Below are 19112 nucleotides of genomic sequence, written 5' to 3' on the forward strand. Positions count from 1 at the left end.
GGGCTCCTCGTGACGGCTCCATCCAGCCCTCAGGGAGACCAGCTGCAAGAAGGAACCAGCGGAGTGTGAACAAGCACAGAAAGCGCCCATCCCTGCGCCTCTGGGACACCACTCCCCTCCACCGCCTCACCCGAGCAGCTCGCTTCAGAAGGAAGACACTGCAGTACTGTGGAAAGTCCACTAACGATATCTGAAAACCCATGTGGGGCTTGAGGGGACTCATTCTTGTCGAATGACCTGGGGACAAAGTCTTGTGAGCTTGCTAGGCCATCGGGCCCTGCTGGCCTCTCTCAGCCAGGCTGGGTCACTGCTCTCTGATGAGGTCATGTGGTCCTGCAGTTACGCATAAAGAAGGCCCCGGGCCAAGGCCGTGATTTCGTGGTTGCAAGCCTCTGACGGTGATGGCTCCTCTCCACACACAAGGCTGCGACATGAAACAGGGTACAGAGCTCAGAGGCGTGCCCTGGTGTGGGTACAGGGGCACAGATGTGCTTGGGCTCAGGGACGCACAGGCAGAGGCGGCCAGTGATGCCGCACTGGCTCCAGGCTGCACCCACGACTGCTGTATTTGATCGCCTCTTTTGATCTGCGGTCTCACCCACCAGAGGATGTGGATTCTGCACCTTTCCTCCTTCCACCCCAACAGAAGCTCTTTAGGATCAGCCCTGGTCCTAAATTCAGACTTTATAAAAGTATTTCTGACCTTTCTCCACAAGGATCCCAATCGGAAACCGGGAGGAATTGGCACTTCCTTGGGACTTCATTTAAACAACATCCCATGTTTGCTCTAACAAGCTCTGGAGGGCATTTGGCCACATGATCTTGCTTTATGGGGCTTCCTGTGGTCATGTGACCCCCCAAAGCTGCTGTGTGCCAAGCATCTGGTTTCTTAGCTAATGTCAAGCCCTCACTGGGAAGAATTAATTGGACCATCTTAAAATACAGACCACGAGAACCATGGATGGGAGGGAATACATTTACTTTAAGTATAAAGGTTTACTATTATTAACAAGTTATCACTATTATTTACATGTTTATAAAACAGAAATAAAAATGACATACACATTTGGTGCCAAAAGTGGCTCATCCAAACTAACATCAGTACAAAAATAAACTTTCGAGCTACTTGTTTTTAAAATAAATGTCATTGAAACAGTAAGGGGAAAACAATCTGTATCAGTCATGGGTTGAAATGCAAACATCATCACAGCAAAGCAGCCCGGGGGACAATGACACCAGTGCCTGCTGGAAGAGCCCCTGAGCTCGTCTGGCATTCTCGCAAGAACCCAAGGAAACAAAAGGCAAACGTACAAGTTATGTTCCTGAGCTACAGAAGCTTAGGGCCTCTAAACTGTTGTGAATTTCTGCTACAGAGGATCCGGGATGGGGTTTGAGCTGAAGCGCTTTCACTAATGGCATCAGGACATGGTACCGTGCACGGAGGGGAAGCTAAGCCCGCTTGTGAAGCAGAGAAATCCTGTGTTAACAAAGCACAGCACACACGGGTCCTCTCTGTCAATCGCCAAGCCTCGCAAGTCTCCTGACCGCTGACAAATAGTGACACGGGCAGAGGGAAATCAGAAGCTGCTTGGTTTGGGGTCCCCTGTGCCCACCAGACACGCCCCTGGGTGATTCTGACAGAAATCCACCATGTTTCCAGGGTCTCAGGCCTTCATAGATACACGCTTGTTCACACCTGGCCGCGGACCTCAGTGGTCAACGGAGCTGGGACCCCAGCAGGGAAAGCAAAGCCAGCCCAGCAAACCCTCTGCCCCCCGCAACGTGGTGCTCCAGCCCGCGGCAGCCCGCTTTCCTCCTCGTTCCCCACGAAGCTGGGCCAGGGCTGCACGCCTGGTGGCAGTGGCACACTGGGCCAGGGAGGGTGCTGGGTGAGCAAAGAGCGCGGGCCTTCCAGCCCCCGAGAGGCAGGATGCCCTCCCAGGCACAAACTCCTCTGGGATCCCAGCGAGGAATGCAGATGCTGAGGGGCGGGAAGGGGCTGTGAACGGGCTGCAGCCCACTTAAGAGCCGATGAAGGGTCCACAGGAGCCGACTCCAGCTCCCCACCCTGGGGCGGGGGGGCGGCAGAGTGGAGGAGAGGGCACCAAGCAGCCCCCGCAGCGCCAGCCCAGCTCTGCTCACTGGTCCTGGACCTTGGCCCTCTTGGCTTTTAGGGACAGGTGCTGCAAGAGAAGAGAAAATGTCATCACTGGGGTCGGTCAGACAAAGGAAGCCGACTTCAGCATGGTTCCCACGGAAGTGACCAAATCAAAGCTTCCATCTGGCCCACACCTTCTCAGTAAATGCCCTGCCCCTCAGGCAATAGAGGAAAAAAGCCCAAGCGACCAAGAAAGGAAACAGGCCTTCAGTAAGCCACACAGCCCGAGGTCAGGCCACCCTGGCTCAACCTGGGCCCCCGGGGCTCTGCGGGCAGCTGTCAGTGAGACGCGGCTCTCCCTCCACCCCAGGCGCCCCCCCCCGGCCAGCACTGCAGCCCAATATCCGTGCTGCTCTGGGGCCTGGGCTCGGGCCACAGATCACCGTGCGTTTCCTAGAATTTCTTGAGAACGGTCAAGGGAAGGTCTTCTCCCCTTAGGAACAAAGAGGTCAGCCAACTAAAGTCAGGTACCTGAGCTCAAGGCCCTACTCTCATAGAGCCCTGCGCAAGAGTGGGGAAGACACACAGGAAAAGGACACTTCCTGGTGACACGTTTTTCTTTTGGAAATGTCACTCTCTACCAGTATACATAACCCAGGAAGCATAACATTATAATCATGGGCATCAGATAATAGAACTGGGGGAGACAAGCATTCTTTACACTCTCAAGTAAAGCCAAAAGTGCTAGAAATCCTAAAATATGCATTTGAGGCAGGGAGTATAAACAGAAGATTTCAATAAAGGTCCTCTGTTCACCAACTGAGGTATCCCTGATCCCTCTTAATAATCATACACCAACAACCAGGAGATACCCCAGATGTGCTGCCCTAACATGCAGCAGGATCTTCACACGAGGAATCCCCAACCCCCCGGCTGCCAGCAGAGCAGGCCCGCCAACCCCCAGCACACTCCGTGCCCAAACCCCATTCTTAGTGCACCTACGATGGCCTCAAGACAGCCATCCCCCTCGCCGACAGAGAACTGCAGGCCCTGAAAAAATGCAGGTGCAAAAGAAGATGAAGCACCCCACCAAGCACGACAGGATGGGTGGCCGAGTGAACAGGACACAGGAGTAAACAAGCTGCAAGAAGCCACACTTTCTAACCGCTTATGCCCAAGAAAGGACCAGTATGGATTCTTGCAAAGGCCCTGGTGAAGAGGGATTTCCCTAGATTCCAAAGGTATCTCAGAATCAGGAGAAAAAATTTAAGGATTTGAAAGGCAAATCTCTGAACAGGATGTCCCCCTGGCCTTCCCCTCTCCAGCTGTGGGTCTCCCTGAATTTCTCCAAATTCCCTCCTCTGTGCACTTCACCTGACGTGACCCCTCCGACTAATGGTAGACAGCCACAGCCTTAGCTTGGGAATGGGGGGTGAGGTCATCATGCCTGTGGGACCATTTCTGGTGCTCATTTCTGAGGAGAATGTTGAGTATAAACAAAGCTGACTCTGGACCATTTCAGGCCTCTTTACAGGGTGAGGGCAACACTCTGAAAAACAGTGGTAATGGAAAGTCACCAAAGATGCCAGCACAGAGCCGGGGAGGATCTGGGGGCTGTGCACGGTTGCGAGGTGCTACCCTGTGCTCAGCAAGGGACCGTCCACCATGCATGGGCAGCCACTGGAGAGCGGCAGGGCTCTCGGAGAGATCAATCCATTTTGGACAAGTTAATAGCAGAAGTGCCTTTGGACTGTTTAGCTAGGGAGGGACCAAGTTTCTTGGGGTGTGGGAAGGGTTAGGGCCCTCGCCTGTAAAATGAGGTCGTCGACCTAGGTGATTTCTGAGGTCCCGGCCTCTCTAAAAATACTCTGATCACAGGCAGTCATCAGAGCGGAGCGGAGGAGCTGAAAAACAGGCATTTGGAGAAAAAAGGCAAACTTGGCATTGTCATTTTCTCCCAAGTTCTGGGGCAATCTGCTCTTTAACTTTGTGTGTTTGACTGAGAGGAACTGTCATTTTGACTCCGCTTCTAGGTTAATTCTGTTCTCCAAGAGTCTAACTGAACCTGAGGCCACTTCAGAATCACCCTTCTCTAAGTCCCTGATTCCTGCTACTCTAACAAGCACCCTCACGGTGCACCCTTCTCCTTAACCTCTCGTCTGCGTGCCTAACAGCTGCTCTTGGACTTCTGAAGTCTGCTGCTTTCCACCTGAGTTGTTTGCAGGAAAAAGATTTTCTTTCACTTCAGGTTTACCCTTATCAGCCCAGTACAGCAGAGACAACACACCGCGTTTTTCTCAGTCCCTGCAGTTGATCTCATTTCTAGCTGAAATATCTGGATGAGGATGCGTGAAGAATGATACAGGTTTGAAAGTTTTTTTTGTCATATTGTTTAAGATTTAAATATCATAAGATTTTAAAAGGACAATTTCCCTTAACACTGCTGGAGGGAGAGGGATGAGAAGATCTTTCCATTTATAGGATCGCAACTCAAATGTTTTGAAGAGTTGAGCAAGTGAACTAAACAAGTGAGGCAGGACCTGGGGAGAGTCACTCACCCACCGCAGGCAGCCAGCCATTCCTCAGCCCCTGCTGACCGCTGCCAGGCACCAACTCAGGCTCAGAAACTCAGCAAATTTAACATTTCTTTCAAGAGAATCTTGAAATCCATATTTAATGTGGAATCTCCCAATTTTAAAATATACCGATCAAGCCAAATTTTGGTTTGAAAACATGGTAGTCTGGTTACAGCCTTGATGAAGTAACAGGTTTTGGTTTCCCTTCTGTGGTAAACAATGGTGAAACGGGACAAACTATCTGAAGCAATCATTTTCAGGCACTGGGTAACAGCACAGGGCTGTGATCCTTGAGAGGAAGGAAACACTCGAGGTGAGCTTTATAGTCATCCCAGGTCTCTGCATGGCCCTCCAAACCTTGTCATAGGGAAGTGAACCCTAAATAGAGAACAGCGTAGCTGGGCAGAGGGAACACAGATCAGAGTTCAGAGCTGCTGAGCTAGCTGGAATCTGCAGGACAGGCCATCAGAAAGGAGGAGTTCCAGAACCCTACATAGAGCTACCACCCTTAAGTCTTTGGCTGAAAGCTAAGCTGCACATGTGAAGGCCAAGGTTCCATGAGGCTGGCAGAGACTAGTTACTGGGGAGTTGTGACCTGATATGGAGATTTGGAGATTTGTACAGTGCTGGAGACACTGGAGCTCTGACCAGCCAGAGTGCAAAGACCTCAATGAACATCCTAGGCATTCAGTTGAGGCATCAAAAAGCCCATGTCTTAGGAGGAGGGCTACTCTAGACCTGCCTGAAAAAGACTAAAATCAGGCCTTGGTGGAATTAAACTGATCTGCCAGTACTGTCTACGAGGAAAAAACTCAATATTCTATAAAAACAACAAAATCAACTTTTCACAACAAAGCACCTATAATGTCCAGCATACAACAACAAATTACTAGACAAGAGAAGCAGGAAAATGTGACCCATAACGAGGTAGAAAACCAGTCTAAAAGCAAAATAGATCAGAGATGACAAAGATGCTGAATTAATGTGCACGTCTGCCGTGGAAGAAGAGCATATACTATATACACAGCGATGCCGGCGCTCGGCATCTCCCACCATGCGTTTAAACCGCCTCGGGTTTAAGCTTGCACATGTGTTTACCATCTTGGCAAGGCAATCCTCATCAGAAAATATTTGTGCTGCTTCCTGTGAACACAGTCCAGTGTGACAAAACTTCTTTGGGAATGGTTTAGAAGAGCAGAGGGAGAGAGGAAGAGCTGAAGATACATTCTCTTTTTTTGTCGTGTAAGTTGGAGGGATTTATGTTTAAATGCACTTCACCACGAGCAATGGTACGGTGCTTTCACCCAGAATGGTCTGGGACCATGGTAATGGCCTTTCACCCTGTGTACCATTGTGGGGTGGGGGGAGGGGACAGCAAGTTTAGGACATTAAACTGGAAAATAAATGTGTATTTAAAAATACAAAGAGGCAGGTAACAGGTGGTTCTGGGGGACAGGCTCGGCTCATTCCTACCGTTCCTTGTTGATAAAAGTGAGGGGCCAGCTCCAATAACCAAGCAGATTCAATGGCGGTCACATCTCTCATGTAATACTTGGAGGTTTGGATAACTTCATTGTAGATAACCCTGAAACAAGAAGAAAACATGAGCTAATTTCCTATATCTTACGATGAGAGTCAGAACCACAACAATTAGAGATGACGAGTTTTTTCCCCTTTACCTTTAATGCGTTTCTATCTAGTCTGTGTGCCAGGCACTACACTAAACAAATGCATTCGTGCTGCTCACTTAAGCCTCATGACCTGAGTGGTGGGTACCAGTGTGTCCATTTTACAGAGGAGACTCTAAGTCCTAACTGATTTCCAGGACATCTCAGTTATCAGCACAGGACCCTCTGGATCCTTATGCTTTTATTTACAGAACTCTGAACAGAGCCTAATGTAATTTAGAAAATGCATAAATAGAAGCAAAGGCTCACTGATTCTGAAAGGAGCTGGGAATTAATTGTAAAGAGACACAAGGGAACCTTCTAGAGAGTTGAAAGTATTCTATATCTTACTAGGAGTATGGGTTACGTGGGGAACACAGCTGTCAATACTCTTCCAATCTATATAAATTATACTTCTATTAAAAAAGGCTTGCCTGAGGCTGAGGTAACAGACACCAAAGAGCCAAGAAGGTAATTTAAATCCTCAGATTTTAGGAGTGCATATATTAATATAGATATCAGTTTCCAGGGACTTCCCTGGCGGTCCAGTAGTTAAGACTCCGCACTTCCACTGCAGGGGGCGTGGGTTCAATCCCTGGTCGGGGAACTAAGATCCCGTATACCACGCCGTATGGCAAAAAAAAAAGATACCAGTTTCCAGAGCAAGTATTATCTCCTCCCTGAAGCAGCCAGCCCTGACTCCCTGGCACATGAAGTGCCAACCGCAGCCACCTATCAAATACACCCCTCTATCAAAGCCTTTCTCCCCAGGTACTGGAACCCATCTGTGTCTGTCAGGCTGTGGGCTGGGACCTGAACTCCTCTCTGCACAACTGTCCCCAGCGCAAGGACAGAGCACCTAGTCCGTGGGTGAACATGAATGTTTGCTGAGTGGATGAGTGAGCAGAGGAATAAGACCACTGGCTTAAAGGGATCCTTGATAGAGCAGAAATTCTATAGCCGATCACAGTAGAACAAAGTCAGCAAACGTGTACTGGGCGCCTGTACTCCAGGCGCTGGGGACCCAGAGACGAACAAGAACTAGGCCTTGCCTTCAACACACTTACAAGGCAGAGGAGCAGGAGGGGGCTTACCAGCGGGGCGGCTTCTCTGCGTAGAGGACCGATGCAGGGTGGATGTGCAATTCATGATCGTCACGGATGGTCCTTGGGAAGCAGAACAATTTTGTCTCAAGTACATTTTAAACACTTAAAGCAAGACCTTCCCACAGACGCGTTTAACGTCATCAAAAATGCATGCAGGTTGTACTTCACACAAACAAAACTATTCTCTCCATCTTCTCTTGTGCCCTTTATGATCCCTCCCCCGCTGTCACTCTAGAAATCAAGAATAAATCACGCAAAAAAGGGAGAAGAAAAGCAACACATGGACATTCAAAAAAATAACCGAGAAATACATTGCTCTGCCTATGTTTATGTTTATCTTCTGTAGGTTCTCTTTCAAAAATTTCCTTGAGGACAGAAATAATATATACGATTACGTCTATAAACTTTTCTATTAAACAAGGTTAAATAGTAAAATTAAATAATAAAGATTGTCTAATGGGGGAGATTATAATAGGAGAAAAAAAGGAAGCTCAATATTGGACTATCCACTTCTCTGAGATAATATTTCAAATTCCAACTCAGACTTGATTCAATTTAATTCAAAAAATATTTACCACGCACACAACTATCAGTAAGATGAGCTCACAAGAGAACCGTAACAGATTAGGATGCTGCTGCCAAAACCATAACTACAGAGCGCTTCTGTGGGTGCCCGGGACCTACGTGTCAGGCAAGTGCCTCAAGGCCATGACCCAGCTCATCTCTGGCGCTGAAATAAAGCCAGCGCCTGGGGTCCTGGCTGTCCTATCAGATGACTGCCACTGAACTTTGTCTCAAAGGGACCAACCACTGCGAAGCCTATTATGTAGCCTGTATTCTTGTTGAGGACACTGGCGAAAGAATTCTGTAAATGCTCGTAGAAATTGCTAATTAATACTCTTGAGGAGAGCGGGGCAATCAAATGACAACAAAATAACGGCACTCACTGGAGAAGATCACAGGCCTCTCCAGAGCTGCCTCAAACAGGGACAACCCATTGCTGGGAGGGGGAGCTCATACAATGGGCAACAGAATCATGATACTGATAGGCTAGACTACTTGGCCTGGAGTAACAAACAGAACACACTAGAGACAAATGTAAAGTGCTATACTGAGGATCAAACAGTCAGCTACTAGGATACTAGATGGAGGAGACCTGGCTGCCAAAAAAAAACAAAGAAGCCCAATGCAACTCTGGGCTCATTAACAAAGCCCAGTGTCCGGGACGGGACATCATGGTGACTGCAGGATCACAGGACTGTCATACGTTCTGAGGGGAAAAAGCTAATGACAATATATGAAGGAAATCCAAAGACAAGCTGGGAGAAAGCCTTTTGACTGCTCCCTTATTAAAGAAGAGATCGTCATGATCACTGCGCTTTAAACCGGCTACAGTGAAGTTATGAGACTAAAACGAGCTCAGAAAAGACAGGCTAAAAATAACAATTCAAAGAACTGGAATGATTCAGTTAGAGAAAAGAGGCCTAAACTATGTGTTAGCTTTTACCACGTTTGAATATACTAGAGGTTATCGGAGGGCATCAATGCTCAGTGATTTTTCTGTGCCTAGAAAATGGAACTGGAAGAGACAGGCTGAAGTCTGTAGCAGTGCGAGGGGTGGCCAGCACATGAAGAAACACTTGCCAACATTCAAATGTGGCCACTATCTATCTGGGTAGCTGCAGTTCTGCAGATCTCTAAAAACATTAGGAACTGCCCAAGGGCAAAAGTAACTTCTCTAGGAAAGATCATCTTTAATGGTTCTCTCTGGTCCTATTATTCTCTGATTAGAATGGAAATATTACCAGCTTCCAGACTCGTAACTGTCATCCTCCTACAACATGTGGATGGGCTGAGTATTTGAGAATCATTTCCATAAAGTTAAGACATGTCACTTAAAGCTATACAGCTAACCTCAATGCATCTTCAGAAAGAGGCATGATACAAATAAAGAAAAATGATTTAATTTCTCTACTTTCCCTGCATGTCACCTTGCTATGGGGTTTGGATTATTTTTAAGATTTCAATGACTTAAGTGACTTCACAAATGACTTCACAAAGTATCATGTTACCTATAAGCTCCAGTAGAATGAAACCTCGCGGCATTTGCAAAAAATCCGGAAACAATGCACCTCAGAACCGGATCTGGATCACCTACACAAGGTAGCAAACAGAGTGATGGATGAGATTTCTTCTGCCCTATGCTCTGTGTGCTCAGGCCTGTGCCATGAGGCCCACCCCAGGCTGCTTCGAGCCACCTCGCAACCATCTCCTGAACGGGTCCCAGCCCCACGCTTCCCAGTGCTGGACACCTGCCCTGGCACCATCTATGGAGGTCCCCACCCTCCCACAATGGCTGCTGAGGGAAATACGCTGGACTGTTCCCTTAACCTGGGGCCCCCAACCCCTCCCCGGGCCACAGACGACAAGACCAAGGCTGAGCACCAGAACCTACAGAGCGCTCCACAGGCTGGCCAGTGAGCTCGGAACTCCTTTTTAGGAGAGCATTTTGCAGGAATGATGCTCCTTCCATAAGACACAACCTGGGACACTAACACTACAATATTATTTCTGTGATTATAGCTACAGTTTGTAATTCTTCAAAATTTTCAAACATCTCATTTTAATTGGTGGCTGTGTTGCTATAGTAAACATCTTCCAAGGATAAAGCCTGCCCATTTATTAGATGATTTCCACAGGATATATCCAAATTATTGTGCAAAACGATAATGTCATCTATATGGCTTATGATATATATATTTCATCAATTCTAAGACCCACTCTTTTTTACACTTTAACTCACTGAAATCAGGACAGCAATTGTATTATAATCGGCAGCATTTTTTTCTTTCTTAATGATACATAAAATAATGGTGTGTCTTACAAATGATGGTGTCTTGGATCCAATAAAATATAGTATGTTGGTAAATAAGTTCCCAAAAGGCGGTGTAATTTACAAAGCCATCAACAATGTATGAGAATGTCCGTTTCACTGCATTCTTACCAGCAATGTTCTAGCAAAAAGGTACCCCTTCTTTTATTGCACATTTATTTGATTACTGTCTATATTTCTTCTTTTGTGAATTTTCCATTCCATTCCTTTGCCCATTTATCAACTTGGAAACTAGTGGGTTTTTTTTTTTTCTTAATATGTTAAACAGGGAATTCCCTGGCCGTCCAGTGGTTAGGACTCTGTGCTTTCACTGCCGAGGGTGCGGGTTCGACCCCTGGTCGGGGAACTAAGATCCCGCAAGCCATGCAGCATGGCCAAAAAAAAAAAAAAAAGCTAAAACATTATTAAAAAATATGTTAAATAAACTCATTCTGTCATAAAGTTTTTAATTTTTTATCTCATATCTGCTGAAAATATTTTTCACTGTTTGCTTTCTTTAACATCTAGAAGTTTTAAATTTGCATGTAATTTATTCAATTTCCATGATTTTCTCTATTGTTCTTCAGCACAGAACTGATAAATCTCAAATCTACATTTCTAACCACAATTTGATCCTAGATTCAGTTCCTTCTCTCCAATTGCCCAAAGGAAATTTCTACATAGAACGTGCATTGTTATCAGGATGATATCACTTCCAAGGGGTAAAAATGGGCTCTTGAGGGCAGGGTAGTAGAGAATCTTAGATATTACAATGATTGTGGCCCTCCAGAGCTCAACCCTACCTTACAAAATCTTATTCCTTAGTATTTAATTTCTCTCATTAGGAAGAGTTGAAATTCAATGTAACTTTTCTCCTGGCTGAGGGGTTCAATAGGGACAGAGTAAAGGGACAAAGGAGGTGATTAAATAGTTAATCCTACTAGGGGATTGTAAGTAGAGAAAAATTATGGGAGACCCCTGTAAGTTAATGATCATTCAAGAAAACAGGTTTGCTTAACCACAAAACCAAGCCGGCTTGCTTAGCAACAAAACCGTGCAACAGAAGCATGAGACATTCCCCGAAACAATAAAACAATGGTGGAATGAGACCCACATCCTGCCCAGCGAGCTCAGTACGTTACTGATTCCTAGGACATGCTTCTCTGCGCACACTAAAAGAAAAAATGTAAGGACAGGTGACATTATACTGAAACCTGAGATGATTTACCCTATTTTAGTATACGTTAACCGCCTTTTTGCTCATTTCCACTGCGCCATGACAGTCCCAGTTCCACCATGTAGGGACAAGAAAACTCCCCCGCCTGACGTGGGGGAGGAGCTGATGATGGAAGCTTGACGTCTACTCAAGAATGAGGAAGAAGGTGGTCTCCTCCCCCTCCCCACTTTTCCTTTGATTATAAAACTGTAGCCCACTAAGTTCTCGGTGTGGCACCCTCTCGCCCGCCTGCTTGTAAGCCTCACAAGCGTCCTATTCTAATAAATCACTTCTTATCTATCACTTTGCCTCTCACTGAATTCTTTCTGCACTGAGACATAAAGAACTGGAGCTCCTCAGAGCCCCCCAAGACACACTTCTGCTGTTTCAGGTTGACAATGAAAAACAGGTTAAGAAACAAAGATGCAGATGCACGTTGTCCTCTATCTGCTGGGCGACAGGTGCTTGACCGGCTTCTCCCCAATGAGTTGCCCCTGTGAGCGTCCTGTTTCTATTGATGACACCAACTTTACCCAATCACCCAGGTTTCAACTCTTCCGTCTCTTGTGAGCTTGGTCATCCGTCAATACTCTCTGAGCATCTTACATGCTCCTCTCTCCCAGCACGTGTCTCCACAGTCCTCCCTGCCTAGCAAGCCCTTTGCCACTGGTTTCTAATTCAACCAGTAAGCTCAACTGGACTTCCGCCACCACTCGCGGCCCGCTGTGAGGCCTCCCAGGCCAGAGCCCCAAGCTGGATTCCTTCTTCCCTGCATTGCCACTAGAGCCCCCATTGCTGTCCGCCATGACCACTCAAACGTCTACTCCTGTAGCTTCTAAGACAACTGATAATCTCATACTGCAGTAGTGGGTCTCTGTAGGAATCTCTCCCTTCACTGCACTGTTTCCTGAGAGTAAGAACCATGTCTTCGGGCTTCCCTAGTGGTGCAGTGGTTGAGAATCTGCCTGCCAATGCAGGGGACACGGGTTCGAGCCCTGGTCTGGGAAGATCCCACATGCCACGGAGCAACTGGGCCCGTGAGCCACAACTACTGAGCCTGCGCGTCTGGAGCCTGTGCTCTGCAACAAGAGAGGCCGCGATAGTGAGAGGCCCGCGCACCGCGATGAAGAGTGGTCCCCGCTTGCCGCAACTGGAGAAAGCCGTCGCACAGAAACGAAGACCCAACACAGCCATAAATAAATAAATAAATAAATTTTTTAAAAATAATAATAATAAAAAAAAAAGAACCACGTCTTCGTCATCATGTAATTAGTTGCTCTTAATATAAAGGCAAAATAAAGCTCTGGAATAAAACTGCCTGAGTTCTGATTCCACTGTACACTCACTGCGTGGGACCTTTGTGCAGCAAGTCACTCGTCGCCTGAGCCCACTTTTCTCATCTGTAGAATGGGGATAACAGCAGTGCATGTTTCACTGGAGTGCTGTCAGCACTAAATGAATTCACGTATGGAAACACTCGCAACACCGCCAGGCCTATTACAGGCGCTTCAGAAATGTTAGTGAGCGCTAGTGGTGCTGAGAGCGCGGCTGGGGGCCTGGCACCCCGGAGGTGCTCGAAAGACAACCGCTGAATGGCTGAGCAGACACATCTCCCCTCAGAAGCCTGAGCCACACAGACCTGGCTTCACTGGTTACCAGCTGTGCTGTCCTGAACTTAAGTTAACTTCTCCCTGGGACCTAACAACTCCTCTGTAAAATAAGGATAACATCACCCACACCTCAGAGTAGGAGATTAAGTAGAGAATATTAAGTAGAACCCCTGCCATGGTGTAACCTAGTGTGTCCTCAGTAGTCACTGTCACTACCGGAGGCCAGAAACTGTGTCTTACACAACACTTCCATCTCATCCCAGTGCCTGCCTAGGCTAAACACACGGCACTTGCTTTAGTCATACCTGTAACTGAAAATAAAATGCAGTTTATGTGAAATAGCCATAAATGCTGTCCACTTAAAAGTCATTTTTCTTGCAAAGCCTACATGGGAGAATTAACCACGTAATGTACAATGATGTGAATGTTTATGATTCTTAAGTGTTGTCAGGGCTTGTGAAATTTTTTCCCAAGAACAGCCCTCAGAAATAAAAATGGACCTCCTTGGGGGGAAATATGCTACTTTCACATACAGCTTTTCACCAACACGGGCAATTCAAAACAGGAACCTGGTGTGGGTCCAGAGTACACTGTGCTGCCTCGCACCAGCCCAGCCCAAGAACTCCAAGAATGCAACTACACAGAGCAGAGAAAGGGGCGTCACTGGTGGTGGCAGTGCATTCTTACCTTCACTGGATTTCTTGGGCACTTGAAACTTGACAAGAAGCTTTTTCAATTGCTCCCTCACTGTCACGGCTCTGACGAGACCCTTGTAATTCAGGAAATGCTCCTGACACCACTGGGAGTTCTTATTGTGCTACAGGACAACCCAGATAGAAGGAGAGTGAGAAGAGCACAGGAAAGTTCTCAACTGAGGCTACGTGGCGGAGGTCATTCATCTCTCTGCCCCCTTTTGCTTACTCAATGGGACAAGATCTTCAGATCGTAACGGGCCCTTGTTTGCACCATCTCTCTAAACAGACGTTGACCACCCTGCTCACCACCTGCCTGCTCTCCGATCTCACTCTCTGTGCTAAAGGGCAAGTGAGAACTTAGTGACAAGCAGAACTGTTTTCAATCTTAAATACCCATGGGAGTGGCCAACTATCAGACAGAACCCCTTCCCTGCAGTTCTTTGCAAATCAACATTCCCTCTCTGGGGGCTTCCCTGGTGGCGCAGTGGTTGGGAGTCTGCCTGCTAATGCAGGGGACACGGGTTCGGGCCCTGGTCTGGGAAGATCCCACATGCCGCGGAGCGGCTGGGCCCGTGAGCCACAGCACTGAGCCTGCGCGTCTGGAGCCTGTGCCCCGCAACGGGGGGGCCGCGATAGTGAAAAGGCCCGCGCACCGCGATGAAGAGTGGCCCCCACTTGCCGTAACTGAAGAAGGCCCTCGCACGAACCGAAGACCCAACACAGCCAAAAAATAATAAAATAAATAAATAAATAACAGTTCTTTAAAAAAAAAAAAAAAAAAAAAATTCCCTCTCTGGGAGGCTTGAATTTATCACTTTGACAACAGGCAAGTAATATGACAGTTGCCAATTTAGAAATAATTTGCAAATTACTATTATTTAATCCCCAAAGTATGATTTTTCTATCAACAGTGCTTAGTTTTATTCTATATTCTGAAGTATGATCATTATATTCTAAATTATTACTGTGGGAATGTAGCTCTGAAATTATACGCCAGGGAGGAAGGTGTTTTTACGTAAGAAAATATAATTCAAAGAGGACTTTCCCAGAAGGCAACTACAGAGTAATGCACTGTAGCCCTGGCCCCGCTGGTAGAGGATGCTGGAAATGGTGCACTGTTTTTGCACAAGCGAATTTTAAGTGACTTAATCCACAATTAATAATCTCAATAAGAGATTCAGTTTTCTGAAAACTGTTCATTAATGTTCATCAATAATCTCGCTTCAAATCTCTGGGAAAACAAAAACTTAGTATTTCTCCCCTTCTAAAAGAAATTATTTAAGAAGTAAAGACAAGATACTGAATATCTGAAATGTCTCATTTCCCCCTTAACAGCCTTTCCTTTATATAAGAAGTTTATATATTGTTTTCTTTTCTCATTGTTTTCATCATCATTAGATCTCTCTTTTTAGCGATTTTTAGTGAGGATTTTAAGCTGTATTATTTGCTCCTAGTTTTACAGACTATTAAGAACAACAAAAATTACCATCACCATGGCTAAATCTGGGTAGGGTATGTAAGTATATGTGGATCCCCGACTAAATGTCTTCTCACAGCTTGTCTGGCAGCTGGAGGAGTGGTGGTTGTGTGAAATCTCAAACTCACGTAAACAGCTTTGAAGATTCAAGACCACAAGTTACTCTCAGCCTCATTTATTTGCAGAAAATATATCAGAACTTCCTATTCAAATGTCAGACAGTGTTGTCCAGGAACATGGGGTGGGTGTGAGACGGAGTGAGGAAAGCGTGAGCCAAGGAAGGCCGAGCCTCTGACCCACTGCTGGGGGCCACATCGCTATGCAGGGGAAGCAAGAAACCACCACGGATTAGAACTTCTGGCAATAATCTAATAGGAAAATAGAGGCCTGTTGGCCATGCTTTTATAAACTACACTTCCGGAATCCTCGCCCCTAGATCACTTCCAGTGGACGGGTGCGTGGAGGGGGCCTTCTGAGTGGCAGCTGTGCTTACCTTGATGAACGCTTCATACACATTGAGCATGGTAAGATGATCACCCTCCTCCACAGCAAATTTTCGGTGCACTCGAATCTGGAGAGAATAAACGCAACGTTTAGAAGCTGACTCTTCTGAGCCTCTTGTCCTGGAGGCAACATAACACGATGAATAGCTCATGGCTTGTAGAGTCAGAAAGACCTGGTTTGCACCCATCCTGACTCTGCCGTTTCCTGAAAGACCTCAGATTGGTCACTTAACCTTTCTCAGCCTGAATTTCCTTATCTAGAAAATTGGAATATTAAATTTGTGTATCAAGACTGCTATGGGATTAAGACAATCCACCATAAAGTACCCGGCACAGATGTCAGATAAATATTAGTGCTCTTGTCCCTCTCCTCCTCTATCCAGTCAATATCTTCTCTTTCAGAAGAACTCCTCCCAGCCCCTGATAGAAGGTAAGCTCCAGAAGGGCAAGGGGCCGGCTGTCTGGAGCATGGAAGACACTCTATATTCGTAAGCCACCACTAGCTGCGCAATCCTTTCAGACCCTAAGTTTTTCTTCCTGTGAGATCCTGGGCAATGCCATCTGCTCCCATGGGTTCAAGGAACAGCGTCTCCAATATATATACAAGTACACAAATACACTTATTGACTTCAGAATTTGCTCCTTGTATCAAATACCACATAATTCACCTTCCTTCCGTCCTTCCATTCATTCAATAACAGATATTTCCTGAGCACCTACTATAGGCCAGGCACTGTTCTATGCATTTGGGATATAACCGTGAATACAACAGTGGTGGGAGAAAAATAACAAACAGGATAAATAAGCAAAATATATAGTATGGTAGGTGGTAAGAACAGCTAGAGGAGAGAAATAAAGCAGGGGCAGGGGATGGAGACGGGAGGGGTATATGTTGCAATTTTAGACACAGTGCTTAGAACTTCACTTTCCTCGTCTTGAAAATGAATTTGCCTGTCCTGAGGTAGGATTGTTAAAAAGGCTAATAGAAAAGCAAACAAACAACAGACCCATCCAGGCATGAAAACTTCGTAACCTGCAGCTATGCAACTGTCAGGGAAGATGGTAACGGTCCATAAGGAAGTTTCTCTCCTCCCTGCTACATTCAGCCCTCTGCTTCTCGACTCTTCCAGCAGGAACCGGCTCTGAGCTCATCTTGGGCCTCCCTCCATCAGGACGCCTCACTTCCCCGGTGCTCTTCAATAGTGTAATTTCTCCTTCACAGTCTTTCCAGCGTTCACCCTTCTAGTTGTCACAGATGCCTGGGCCTTTGGGAGGGCCCTGTCAGCAGCTTGACTTGCCCAGCCTGCTGTGCCCCGGCACTGACTCGTTATGTCACTAACGTGCCCACCAAGGTTGCTCTCAGAGCAGCCTTTAAAAAAAAAAAAAAACTTCCCTTAGGAAGTCAGTAGGACAATGGTTAAGATTTGGGGCTTCGGACTGTGAAAGGCAACTCCATCAATTCTGGCTGTGCAACCATGCATAAGTTACCTAACTTCTCTGTGCCTCCATCTCTAAAACTGATGATAGTAGTACCTCCCTCCCGGGTCCACGGTGAAGATAAAATGACATGACGCACGTAAAATGTTTGGCACAAGGTCAGGCACACAGTTAACCCTCAAAACATAAGCTGCTCTGTCACCAGCAGTTCCTGGGCAGTTTTAACAGAAGAAAGCCCAAAGTGAGCGAGACTCATATGAACAGTCGGACTTACGGCCTGAGACTTCTGGTTTGAGGGGACCACAAAGACATTCTGGATCTGCATCATGGCGGCAATGCTTAGAATTTCCTGAGAACAGCCGAAATTTCCTATAAACCAAAAAGCATCTTTGATTTCAAACATACGATGTGTCAGTGAGAAGTAAAAGACGTTTCCTGACATTTTCCTTACAGCACATTGTAAACTAAGATCATCTATTTACACGTAGCTTGATTTTTAAAGCTTGTAACATATAAACACTTCACCCTGCCAAATGGGATGTCTTATACATGGTCCAGATGGAAGGAGGCCTGGAAGGACCCCACTCCGCGGTGGCCACACCGAGGGACTCTGCCGTGAGGCTCAATGGGGGCCAGCTTGGCCCCATCACTAGGGCAGGTCAGCTCCACACCTGCTCCCTACTCAATGTGGACACCTAGAATCCTGGCACAAAGCCTGAGAGGGAGACGGGGCAGGGCATACGGGGGCTGCTGTGTCCCTCGTGCTGTCCCTCGGCTCCCGCACCCTTCTACGAGGCGGCCTCCCTCTCGGCAGGGCTCATTTCACCCGGCAAGCCCGAGGCATCACTAGACCAGGGAAGCACGCTGTGGGCTGCAGCTGCTGCCACCTGGACACGGAGTCTGCGGCAATCAGCCCCCCGGGGCATCAGACAGAGAGCGCGAATGGCACCGCATGCTCCCCACAGCTTCTGGCCTCGTGAGTGACCTACTTCCCCAGCCCCAGGCTTAGAATCCTGCTTCTCAGTGTAAGCCTGGTTACTCCAAAACACAATTACAGCTAACTTTCACCACGCTTAGTCTGACATACAGCTTCGTCTATTGCCAGTGAATATAAAGTTAGACAAAAGCAAGAAACAATGAGTATTTCCCTTCTCTAGGCTACTGGGGGGGTGGGGAGCACAGGGAAGTGTGTGACAAACCATAGTCTCTAGAGCAGCGGTCCCCAACCTTTTTGGCACCAGGGACAAGTTTCATGGAAGACAATTTTCCACGGACCGGGGAGGGGGATGGGATGGCTCAGGCGGGAACGCGAGCAATGGGCAGCGGCAGATGAAGCTTCGCTCGCTCGCCCGCCGCTCACCTCCTCCTGTGCGGCCCGGTTCCTAATGGCCTCAGACGGGTACCAGTCCGCGGCCCGGGGGCTGGGGACCCCTGCTCTAGATGATTTTGATTTCTAAGTATTAGAAGATCTCCAGGTTATACACTTTTATCCCTTAACTCATATTCTCACAAAAATCTGAAGGTGCCAGAGAAGCTGGGACCCTTGTGCATTGGTGGTGGGAATACAACATGGTGCAGCCACTGTGGAAGACGGTGCGGTGATTCCTCAAAAAACTAAACATAGAATTATCAGATGATCCAGCAATTCCACTCTAAGTGTACACCTCAAAGAAGTGAAAGCAGGGACTCAAACACATACTTGCACACCCATGTTCACAGCAGCATTATTCACAATAGTCAAAAGGTGGCGGCTCCCTGAGTGTCCACCAACAGAGGAATGGTCTATCCATACAATGGAATATTGTTCAGCCTTTAAAAAGAAATGCTGACACATGCTACCGCGTAAATGAACCTT

At 47.0% G+C, this 19112-nt stretch overlaps 1 protein-coding gene across 2 annotated transcripts in view; it reads right to left on the reverse strand.

The window, feature by feature from the left end:
* Positions 1-962: 962 nt before the first annotated feature.
* Positions 963-19112, reverse strand: part of DHX35 (DEAH-box helicase 35) — a 72716-nt gene continuing 54566 nt past the window's right edge. For both annotated transcript variants that reach the window (XM_082361175.1, XM_082361174.1), the window contains 7 exons: positions 17532-17626; positions 15811-15888; positions 13833-13962; positions 9520-9601; positions 7436-7507; positions 6148-6259; positions 963-2183 (listed from right to left, as the gene is read on the reverse strand). In XM_082361175.1, coding sequence (XP_082217301.1) covers positions 2139-2183; positions 6148-6259; positions 7436-7507; positions 9520-9601; positions 13833-13962; positions 15811-15888; positions 17532-17626 — 614 coding nt within the window. In that variant the 3' untranslated portion in view covers positions 963-2138. The remainder of the gene's footprint in view (positions 2184-6147; positions 6260-7435; positions 7508-9519; positions 9602-13832; positions 13963-15810; positions 15889-17531; positions 17627-19112) is intronic.

This window comes from Balaenoptera borealis (genome assembly GCF_965194805.1).
Source record: "Balaenoptera borealis genome assembly, chromosome: 16".
NCBI lineage: Eukaryota > Metazoa > Chordata > Mammalia > Artiodactyla > Balaenopteridae > Balaenoptera > Balaenoptera borealis.